Genomic DNA, 12,255 nt, shown 5'->3' on the forward strand with positions numbered 1-12,255 from the left:
TAAGCAGGCACATGCATCCAAAGTGCAGATACTGCCAACATACATCTTTTACACGCACACACACAAAGCCATGCACCAAAGCAAACAATAGTGTACGTGAAAGGTCTTGTGTGGTTGTCTGGGAGACAGAGAGCGGTGCATAGATCTTGGAGGAGTAGTGATCAAAAGAAGCTGGTCTTTGATAAGGATATTAATCACACTCAGGGATGGCTATGCTAATGACTACAACAACAGAAGCACTCCAGCTCTCATCAATACTTTTGCATGCAATATAGCCTAATGAGTCTGCAAAGATGACAGGATGTATAGAGAACAGCAGACACGTTTTGTTATTTGTAATAGAGTGCATTTTAATAGAGCACTGGATGTTTTTTATTGCTCAAACAAATTTAAAAAGTTTACTGTATCAACTTTAGCCTTGTAAATAGACTACAAATTACATATTAAATGCTTAGTTTTACACATAATGCACATCTTGAATGTTTCCTGTATTTGAAAAAAACAAAACAAAACAAGCTTTTTCGACTAGCCTACACAAGATTGGTTTAGAAAATAACCCAATTTACAACTTTGTTCTCAGATAAATCAATTCTTCACTACTAACCAAAATGGTTCATATGTAATGAGGAAAATCTTTTAATTAAGGCAAATGCTAGATGAATCCATAGCTGCATTGTTGCTGTCAACACCAAAACTACATGGATTACTAATCAAATCCAAGCTATTCAGAAGTCTGTAACAAGGCAATGGTTTGGAAGCTAGTGTAATGGTTTACTATCCCTCACTACAATGCTAGCTTGGTTCACTCTATCAGTCACAGGAGACTCATTATATAGCGGACCCTTCGATTCTAGAGACCAGTGCTGATGGGTGGTGGTTTCTACAAGACTTGGAGCCCACATTTTTTACTCTTTCTAGTTAACATCAGAGAGAGGTAATTGGGGTAAGCTGCTCCTGAGATTCAAAACACCAGTAGGCATCTTTAAATCACACTTTCACAAGTTCTCCTTCATTAAAAAAGATTTGATTTGACAATTAGCAAAAAGGCTTTTTAAGAAGTGAAAACATTTACTCATGTGTTTAAAAGGTTCAAGAGTAATACATTTTTTAGACTCATTATGATTCAAATGTAAGCCATTAAAGCAACTAGTCCCTGTGTTAAACATAAACAAGAAAAGATTTCTTAACAGATCATGATGACACTAGGACAATAAGTCAAGTTTTCATTTCATAGCTTACTGTGTCTAGATTATAAAGATGTCAACAATGTGAAGTTTATATAGACCAGTAATGAAAACCTGACGTTTTGTATCTCTCTCAGAAAAACCCACCAACACCCTCTCTGCCTCCTCTCTAGCCAGACAACACTTTATAAAACTGGTTCAAACCAATCCGACAAAAGCTCAAAGTTATTATCACACAAAGGTCAAAATCAATTTGTTTAACAACCAGGGAACAAAATCCCTCTCAGGTCCTGTTGCCTAAATGTCTTTGATTTAGATAAAGCCTCAGCACTATGTGTGTGCCTGCCTGCCCCTCATTTGCAGGATTTGAGCTAAGCTGTTTAGCTCTGCTATGCAGTGAGCACCGGGCTCTAAGGATTGCAGCGATGGTTGGTGGCTTTCTAACTTGCATGGGTGGTTAAACATCTTTCGTCCAGTTGATCATGATGAACAGCATAGGCTCTAGGGTCCGCTTTTTGTGGGACTTTTATCTTGTTTGTATCAAAGCCAGTTTAGTGCTAAATATGTCCACTGTTTGATATAACTAGTCAAGTCAAATGCAATCAATAATTGCGTCTTTTTCTCTATGCATCATTTTCTCCCTCTCTTCTTAGCCCAGACTTAATTTCCTTCCTCTTCTGACTCACTGTTGTCATTGCAGAAACTTCCTGGAAGAAAGAGGAGAGCTGCACTTGAAAAAGCTATTTACCCGTTGCCTATTGTTGTAGAAGGATTATGGATTTGGATTGAGGCTGGTTTATTGTCAGATAAACAACCGCGTTTAAAAAGCCACAGCGGATATTCATGTATGTGGCAGAGATAGGGTACCCTTTGTTGCTCTGCGTCACGGTTTCAAATGACTACATGCATGTAAAAACACAACATAACATGGCACACTCTGACATACACACCCACAAAAGTCAAAACACATAGAAAATACAGTATTTCTCTGAGTGCAGCAGAGATATCAGGGCTAAGGCTCACAAGCGAGTAGTAAATTAAACATGAGAGTGCAGATGATATGAGTATCTCCATGAGGAGAACAAAGTAGAACACACTCTCGACAGCACAACACTAAAACCCTGCAGCACCTAGACAGGAAGACAAGAAGTCAAGGAAAACATCGTCTGTGGGACCTGGCTTTCATCTCATTTAGTCAGATGAGTATAAATTGCTGCACAGCAGACAGTCAAGATATTTTCCCAGAGATTTCAATGCAAGTTAGTAGAGAAATGATTGGAAAAACTTCAAAGATGGTGCTTGCGAAAATGAAATCACATTCAATAAAGGAACCTTTGAAACAGACTAACGCCCACTCAAGGAAAACCAACATACAAGGTCTTATGAAATGCACACAAATGCAAATACACAGAAATGTTCTTCTTGCAATTATACATGCATAAAGCCAAATATTGTCCTTGAATATATGATTAGTTTGTGTGTGTGTTTATGACGTAAACCGCGAGCAGAGACCAGAATGTCAGGCAGGTTTACATTAGTCAGCAAATGCAGTGGGCCACATCATTAGTCACTCTGACACCCACTTCTGGCCCCTGCTTTATTGATGAGGCCAAGCTCAACAACTACCCCCCTCTTACTGTTATACACAGACACATCCACACACACGCACGCACACCCTCCTCTTCCACAATCACACTGAAAAAGCAACAGGAGACCGGTTTCGCGTCTCAGGTCTCACTCCAGTGGGAAGAGACATGTACTGATGAGTGACTACAGGATAACATGGACAGCAAACAGAGTTTCCGCGTGTTCACAAAATTAACAGGCAACAGACTAGAAAATGCTAAGTGCCATTTTCCACAATTCAGTGGTGGTTGCTCATCTGTCCAGGGACGAAGCAACCGATCCAGAATCAAACATCTGCTCAACACTAGATCTTCTGGCCAGGTTGTGAATGGCAAGACACGATAACAGGATGCCAAGTGTGTCACGGCAATGAGCTCAGAGCCATTTATGGCCTCCATGACTCTGACATTTAGCAGGATGCTGCAATTTGTCAGCCTCTCAGTCTGACTCACACATCCACAACAGGGGACACTCATGAAACACATTACCATTAGGCCTAATAGTGCCGCATCTCACTGCTCTATATATGTGTGTGTATGTGGGTGTGTGTGTGTGCGTGTGTGCACCCAGTGTACAAGTGATGATATATGTGTGGTTCCACTCACCACCATAAAACGACTGGTGGAAATCAATGATGACATAAAAATGAAGAAAAACAGGTTGGGAGGCGTAACAAATGAATTCATCAAAAAGCTTGTCATGTTCATCTTGTAAAATCTATAAGCTCAATCAAAGCCAATTCATGACCTCGTAAAAGCAAACAACAACACCGCTCTACAGGTAATTTAGACATTTGGAGAACAATGAAAACATGTATGCCCTCTAAACTTGTGTGTTAATAACAATAATTATGTCTGCTTGTTATCCAAATGCAAATAACTCAACCACTCACTCACCACTTAAAATGAAGAGCAATTTGATGTTCTGTATCAGAGCCTTTGTACCAAGAGGCACTTAATTTTCAAGGCCAGCAACTAGTGTAACTCACAAAGAATGAGTTGAGGAGGAGGAGGAGGGGGAGGAGGAGGGGTCTTAAAATGCGCAGTCACTGTTTCAGTTCATTGTGAATTGGAAGAGCATTGCTGCTAACCGGAGGGAAAATAGGAGAGGGAAGTAAAGGTATAATCTCTGAACCACTACTTCCTATCCAATGTTTCTATTTCATTACGATACTTTCAACTAACCCATTTTCCCTAAAATCTCCTATGCCTCACTGTTTGTCTTCACAGCTATGTATAGAGGGTATACAATGGCAAAGCCTTACCGCCTTACATAACTGGGAAAGAACATCTTGATGACTGCTCTTCCCCCAGGTGTACTGCCAGTTGTTTGAAAAACCTTGGACAGTCTATCAAAAAGTGCAATTTCTCTCTAGTCTCCTATCATAATGCGTAAAGTTTGTAAAGTATGTCTTGGAAAAGGTGGCAATGACTTCTGGAGGAATTGTAGGTTTTGGGGTCACAGAGTCAAGTCATAATCAAACATTTACTCACATGTAACAGCCCCAACTGCTATACACAAGTACACAGATCCACACACACTGGCATATACAAACATTGCACTTTGCACACACACACAGATCACTCACAACCAGATAAAAGAGGTGTCTGCTGTGCTCTTACCCGAGTGTTGTCATAGTAACGATGGTGTACCAGAAGGAGGCTGGGATGCTGGTGAATTTGCTGGAGCTTGAACCCTTTTCTGCGTAGAACATGACAGTAGCAAAGATAATAATGGCCATAGTGAGGGAGAAGAGCAGGAAGCCCAGCTCCGAGGCACAGCTCTTTAGTGTGTAGCCCAGGATGCGCAGGCCCTGCGAGTGACGGGAGAACTTAAAGATACGGAACACGCGGAAAACACGGAGCGTCACAAAAGCTCCACTAACGTCCTCATTGTCAGTCATCACAAGGCCAATGTAGTAGGGCAAGATGGCCACCACGTCAATGATACTCATGACGGACCTCATGAAGCGGTAGCGGTTTGGTGCAGCGAACAAGCGCATTAGGTACTCCACGGTGAAGATCATGACACAGGCCGTGTCCATGCAGAAAAAGGCCACGGTGTAGCGCTCACCACATGGCACCTCCTTCTGGTTGGGCGACGAGCCACAGGGCACAGTCTCCACCACATTGGTAATGACGGAGATAGCAATGAAGAAGCCAGTGACATAGTAGAAGACAAGGGCCATGGTGGAAGTGTGGGGGTTCTCAAAAGCTCGCCACATGGTCTCCCTGAAGGTCATGTTGGGAAGTTTAGAGTCCTTGTTGTCCTCCTGGTCATCCATCAGACGCTCTGCATTCTCCCTCTTCCTATCCTTATACTCTTCATAGCAGCAGTCACCGATGATCTCTGGGACGATGCCAAAGAAAGCCAGCTCCTCATCATAGGAGGAGATGCACTCATAGCGTGGGTAGTGGAGCTTGCCTGTGCGGTAGAAGTTGAGAACGCTGCGGAACACGTCAGGGTCCCGGTCAAAGAAATACTCTTTGGTCTCCTCGTTGAAGAAGAACTCCTTCTCTGAGCTCCCCAGCAGGGTATCTGGATAGCGGTCCAGAGTGTTCCTCCAGGTCTGGAAGCGCCGTCCACTGACATTAAGAATGATTACCTCATCCTGCCGCTTATTCTTCTCAGTGGGGGCCACTGGCATGGGCAAGTTGGCCACGGGCATCCAGCCGATCGCTGCCGCCCGGGCAAAGGGAAGCCATGCTGCTACTCCCGCCGCCATGCTGTGTCCGGCTTGGGGCGTAGGGGGGAACAAGTCCAGCACCTTCACAATCAGCTTGACTTCAGCTCATTCACCATCTAAAGGGAAGACAGTGAGGGAGTTTCTAAGGAAAGGAAGGCCAGTGCTGTTTTGGGGAAAGAGAGTGAGACTAATTGATGATAAATGAAAAGAAAAGAATGAGGACAAGAGAAATGAACGTTACAGATGTAGAGAGAGAGAGAGAGAGAGAGAGAAAAGTGATGTTAAAGACACAGATCTAGTGGAAAACGTGAGCCATTAAAAAAAAGAGGAACAGGAACAATAAAGATGAACAATACAACTCTAACAAGCAGTCTAGCTGAGACAGCAAAAACAAAAAAAGTATCTTTAAAAGAACTACAACTTAACTTCACACTTAAGGTAAGAGATCCTTATAGTGCACAGTAAAAAAAAATATACATTTGATATGGTTAGGTTTAATTGGATTACAGAGGCATACTGCAATTTCCACTAAGCATCATCTTCCCCATAATTACTTTAAGGCTATATTTCTCACATCCCCTCTATTGAGTTACAGTTAAGAAGCATCCTCAGGACCATAGTTCACTGAATCTTTTAGTAAAAAACTGAAAGCAGAAAAAGAAAAGCAACTGCATCATAACATAGGCTATATTGATATTCTGGATTAACTATATTCTATAAACAGGCACGTTTACGAGGCTACAGTCTGTAAAGAGTTTTAAAACCTGTTGAGTTTCCAACTAGAAAACCAAAAAAAAAAAAAATTCATTTTACTCAAAATTGATGAAAGTAGTTCAGGATTATTCCGATCAAATTCACGACTGAATTTAGTTGCATATGAACCGATTCGAAACGAGCATTATTGAATATAGATAACACATTTCCTACTCATTCTCAACACGGACTAAACAGAAGCGGTACAATTTGCCGAACAGGTTGATAACTAAAACACAAGCCTGTCTTGGCAGCTTTATCTTCGATTAAAACTCACCGATTCAAAATCCTCCATCCAAAGAAAACACGACCTTCTTCCAGAGCAGTTTTGTTACAAGTCGCAAGGTTTGGTTATTTCTGAAAGCGGGTGTGTGTGGGGAGGGGGAGAAAGAAAAAATACCAGGAAAGAAGAAGTTATTTAGCGAAGAGGAGAGACACGTTAGACAAACGCTACTGCTGAGATGGAAGCGGAAAAGTACCGAAGACAGACGTACCACAGATGTTTTAATTCAGTTTCCATTATAGGGGAGATATGATGAGAGGACTCAGCCGTGGAGATCGAGTTGGGTTGGCTTTTCGGGATGAGTGGTGAGAAGAGACGGAGGAGGAGGAGGAGGAGGAGGAGCGCTCTCTCTCTCTCTCTCTCTCTCTCTCTCTCTGCGCAGGGTGGATTGTGAACCAAAAACTGCAGGGAAACCTCGATCAGGACTCAGAACGATGCGAAGAAACTGGGTTACTCACTCATGAGAAGAAGAAGAAGAAATATAGATATATATAATTATATATATAGATATATATATGATATGAGTATATATATTTACACACACACCATTCTGACATCACTCAGAATTCATTGACAAAAGAGTTTCCTCTTCTCAGGGCAAACATTGATAAGCAATCTAACCAGTTTATTGAAGCACTTTTATTTCCACATATGAAAGGTAACTGCTGCCAGCTGACTTATCAACAGGATACGTCCCAGCAGGGGCGTAGCTATGAATTTAAGAGCCCCTGAAACAAGGCCACCTTTTTTTTTATTTGGCCACTTGGGGGCAGCAAGAACAACTTGTGAACAGTGTTGGCACATTATTACTTTTTTATGTTGATATGTGGCAAACCTTTTTGTAAAAGGTTGCTTATTATACAGTACATCTGGCAGGAACAACATTATTATTATTAATTTGGTGAATCATTTTCTTTTAGCTTCATTCTGTGTCTACTCTTTAGCTGTTTGTCCGTCTGCCATTTGGTGCTGAAAAGGTTAGCATACAGCATACATTTTAGTGCTAAAAATATTGCTATAATTATTTTTTTAATATACACCGTTGCCCATAAATCTGGAATTATTTTGTTTTCAGACACATTCCTCCTTTTATTATCATTTATGCACATCAAGTTAATTGTGGTTTTCACTGTGATATATTTAGATACATAGATACATGTACACAGATTTATACACACTTCAGAATTTTTCGGACCCTAAGTGGAAAACCTACTCAAACCCTATGAGCATAACTCATTTGCATAAAAGAGAGGCCAAGTTCGTTAATTACATCCAATACAAAATTTAGTCGACCAGAACAGATACTGTAATAGAGAGGGAGAACACTGGTATCAATTAACAAGTAGCTGCAGTCGATAAGAGCAACAATTGAATAATAATGATGCCCTAAGAATGTAAAATCATAGAAACTAAATTAAGTTATTCATATGCCACAAAGACTAATAGAAATAATTAAAAGTCCTATTTTTTACCACCTGCTCCAACGATAAAAACATTCCGTGCCTAACCGGGAGGAACAGACATATGATTACAAATTCCAATTATTACCAATTTAATATCTGTGAAGCAAATTCGAAAATATAGCTATCATTTAATAGCACCATCATTCAATAGACACACCACACGATCAGAGTGGCACACCTGTGGCAGTAAAACAAGATTCTACCCGAGATTATTTTACAGAATTTGGACCCAGTATCTAACTCGAAACCTGTGAAGACCTCTGGGGTTTCAGTGGATCTCTAGATTTTAGAGACACTATCTTTCAAAGACATGTAATACAATATAAAACGGTCGTAAAACATATTAATGGAGGGCATGATCCTCAACAAGAGGAAGACTTATTCATCTAGACAGAAAGCTACAATAAAAGGGGCATAAAATAATATTTTGCTGTATTTCTCTGGCGGCAGAATCTGAACTACAGTATATCTCGCCCCTTGATATCTTCTGTTTGCATTCCTTTCTGGGGCCCTTGGTGTCTTCAGAGTCTGGTAGTCATCTCTACATGTAAGTTTACTCGTGAAAGCAAAGCAAACGAAAAGGGCTCCAGTGGAAAAGCTCTCAGAGCAATCACTGTCTGCACTAAAAAGAAACAGGTGCAACATGTAGAGTAAGTCCATCTCTATCATTTATCATCATCTACAATTTACACCACCTATAACTGTAAATGTACTATAGTTTATGTAATTTCTTGGGCAGGTGGTTCATGTTCATGCTGGGCTAGTAAATGTTATTCTGATGGATGTTAGATGACCCAATTTGACATTTTCAGTGCCTTACTGAAACATGTCAGTCAAGACTGAAATATCTTACATAGCCATCTATGCTAAAGCTGATAATTTAAGGGAGTATAATGTGAATGAGTACATGGTCATTTATATTCAGACTCAAACTATGTCAATGTTTCTGTACCTACATTATAGGCAGCAATATGCAGCCCTAATTGAGTCAACAGGGATCATATCCCTGTATAGTCCTTATATGTATATGACCTTATTGATATTCCCACTGGAGTATTCACACTGGAATATCAATAGGGTCAGGGAACACAGCTTAAACACGAACTGCAACACATATGGTTATCTTATTCTAGTTATGGATATACATGTGTGCAATATGAAAAATTAATAGTAATGCACACACCATTGCTCACCATAAAATCACTGTGAGCTTTGTATACTCTCGTTTGAAAATGACAAATTACTAGTGACTGTTATTTAGACACAGCTACACACACACACACACAAACTTGTTAATGCTTCTGTGCCCTTGTATACCTATCCTCAGAAGCGTTGACTCAATTAAGTCCCTGACCGTAAACTGGCCCCTTGATAAAATAATAATATAGATGACCTTACCTTGTGAAAAATGTCCCCGCTCCTTCAGCTCAGACTGGCTGTCATAAGAGTCGAAGTTATACAAACACAGACACTCACACAATCACTGAGACACATAAACACACCACACAGAGAATGGCCTTTTCCACCAAGGAGTCTGTGAGCGATTCCAATAATTCAAATGTCACTGAATAACAAGGTGGGTTGAATTTCATGGTCAACTGCCCTCTGTAATTATCTGAAGACACTACACTGACATTAAAATTCTAAATTCTCCTGCGGCGCCTTAAGAAACACACTACTTTTGTTTCAGTGACAAAATCAGTTGAGTAAATAGGTTTATTCAACAGTACTCCTAAGAGAGACAAGTGGAAAACCATCCCCAGTAGTGACACATGACTGAGTTCAACATCTTATCAATCTACCAGGCTTCTAGATGACAGAGAGATTTTTCACATTTGGACACAGCCTGACAAGTGCACTGGAACTTATTTTCAGCAGGAGGTGCTGCCCTCGATTTGTATGTGCACGTGACGCCTTGTGACACATGTGCATTATAAACACCTGACACATTATCTTTATATAGTTAAATATTAAACTTAAGTGGTAATAATATTACCGCGCTTTACAATAGTCAGTGGCTTGGACGAAATCTTGGTCTGCACCATTACAACAACAGTCGGCAGACGACTGGCCACAAAAAGTCACACATGAATCATACAGTACTAACAAACAAACATTATAACATGCTTGATATTCAAACCAACACGTCTGAAAGCATTTCAGATATTTAGATGATACAAATTTAGAGGTCAAAATAGAGGTCAAACTAAAATAATTAACATTAAAATAAAATTCTATGGGTTTGAAAAAAGTTTAGACAAACAACATAATGCAATGTCTTTGAAAAAAAAAATTGTTAGCATATTTTAGGAAACCCTAAAAAGAAATGTGAGAATTTTAGTTTTGCACATAAATCATTATAAGTTGTTTACAGGAGCACAGAAAACATTGACCTCTGTTTCAGGCCAGGGTTGTTTTTTATTTATCATTTTAAATGAATATACATCACCATGTGGACACGTTGCAAGTACACAGTCAACAGGTACATGAATTTTTATGTGATGCCCTCTGTGCCTGCATGATTTTAATGCGTTTCCAATGCGGTTCCTGACCTGATGTCGGCTGTGTGTATTTGTGTATTACACCAACTCTTACCCTCCTCTGTGAAAGATGTGACTTAAAAGGTCTCTGGTGACTCCCAAAGAGCAAACAGTTCTGATCTAATGAGTTTACTGATAGAAATTCTGAGGTAAAGCTGACAAATAATTTCCCTCCTCTATCGCTCTCACTGCAGTTACCTTGATACCTCTGCTGACTGCTGATCTCATGTCTGGCACCCACACACAGACATTCACACATACACAACATTCAGTAAAATAAATACAACTGCATATTCAAACGCTCAACCACTATTACCCTCATACACACTTTCTCCACACGAGTAAAAGCAGAGGCTTTTGTTTTGACATTTCTCTCTTTGTGCATTTATTTGTTTGCTGACTTACTTGAGTTCAATTATTCATAAATTCCCCACAACCTGCCTTCTTAGTTTGTCTAATCCCCATTAGGTATCTGAAATCTTCCTTTGGGGATTTAGTCTCTGACTGTGGTGGAGTTTATCCTTGGTGTGCCAAACACTGACTTGGCAGCCCCTTTGTCTACTGTTCAGGGAGGGAGTCAGTGACACCAGGAGGGGGAGGTTATAGATGTGCTCTTGGCCCCTTTCCAGCACACAAAGAGACTAAGACAGCAGATCTTGCACCTATTCCAGCTCTGTAAAATATCACGCTTTGTCTACTGATGCCCAAACTGAGTTGGCTCTTACCAAGGGAGCAGGAGCAAGGTGCTGCCAGAGCAGGCTCTGTATACCACCTCAAATCACCCTTTGTTTTGACTGTATATCAGCGTGTTTATATCAGGAAAGTAGCAATAAGCCCTGTTGAGTTTTCATTTGTCATTCAAGTAAGATGGCTCAGAGCTGAAAATTGGCTGTAGCTCAAACATAAAAGTAAAAGCAGAAAAAAAAAAGCATCCAAAATTAATGATTGTGCCAAAGTAAAGAGGGATGCATGAAACTAACGATATAAAGTTAATTCCACTGGGGTGATGTTTATGTTATGTAAGAGGAAATACTGAGTTTGCAATGAACAAATGGGTTGGATCATTTTAATACTCAGAAAGAGATACTGGGAGAAAAGCACTGAAACTCACCTCTGACTCTCTACTCCCAATTTTCTCTTTCATCATTCTGCACCTTGGGGCAGAGCAATCGCAGGTGCAAAGAGGTCATTGACATACACTGATGCTCACAGAAAATGTAATACCAACACACATGACCTCCCTGTAAACACGTGAAGCCCCTACAGCAGCATCTTATAACATGTTCAAGGAATGAGCTGTCTGTGTTGTTTCATCACAGACAGCTGTATATTCATACATGATGTATTATCCCTTTCTATCTCCCAAAGGCGCAATGAAACACAGTGGCTGAAGACCTTCAACTTTTTTACACCTACACCGTGTATGGTATGTTATATTACTTACGATATTAATTTTAGGATTACACATTTTTGCTTTTCAATCTACCTTTGTCAGATATTTTGATGAAGTGGTCTTTTAGTAAGGCCACCATTGTAAATCAACCAGTTTAATAACAGAATGAACAGGTTTGTGTAACCCTCGTGCACAAAAATGAATTATAGCATAATCTCCTGTTGATAAACAGAGCAGAAGACTGGAAGGTAGCATCATTTCCCTTTTTTTCCCCTTTCAGTGCTTCTAGAGAGTGATCTAATGTTTTCTATTTGTACTTTGCCTTAA

The 12,255-nt window shown here is 40.2% G+C and overlaps 1 protein-coding gene across 3 annotated transcripts in view; it reads right to left on the reverse strand.

Annotated features, from left to right (window-relative positions):
- Nucleotides 1-6,831, reverse strand: part of kcnd3 (potassium voltage-gated channel, Shal-related subfamily, member 3) — a 91,731-nt gene extending 84,900 nt beyond the window's left edge. Inside the window, exons 1-3 of one of the 3 annotated variants that reach the window (XM_027288619.1) lie at nucleotides 6,744-6,831; nucleotides 6,527-6,606; nucleotides 4,433-5,612 (exon numbers count right to left, since the gene is read on the reverse strand). In XM_027288619.1, the coding sequence (XP_027144420.1) occupies nucleotides 4,433-5,535 (1,103 nt within the window). In that variant the 5' untranslated portion in view covers nucleotides 5,536-5,612; nucleotides 6,527-6,606; nucleotides 6,744-6,831. Of the gene's footprint in view, nucleotides 1-4,432; nucleotides 5,684-6,526 lie in introns of all 3 variants that reach the window. The other 2 variants (XM_019256453.2, XM_019256454.2) reach the window with 2 other exon arrangements.
- Nucleotides 6,832-12,255: the final 5,424 nt, after the last annotated feature.

Source organism: Larimichthys crocea, chromosome XV (genome assembly GCF_000972845.2).
Source record: "Larimichthys crocea isolate SSNF chromosome XV, L_crocea_2.0, whole genome shotgun sequence".
NCBI classification, from domain to species: domain Eukaryota; kingdom Metazoa; phylum Chordata; class Actinopteri; family Sciaenidae; genus Larimichthys; species Larimichthys crocea.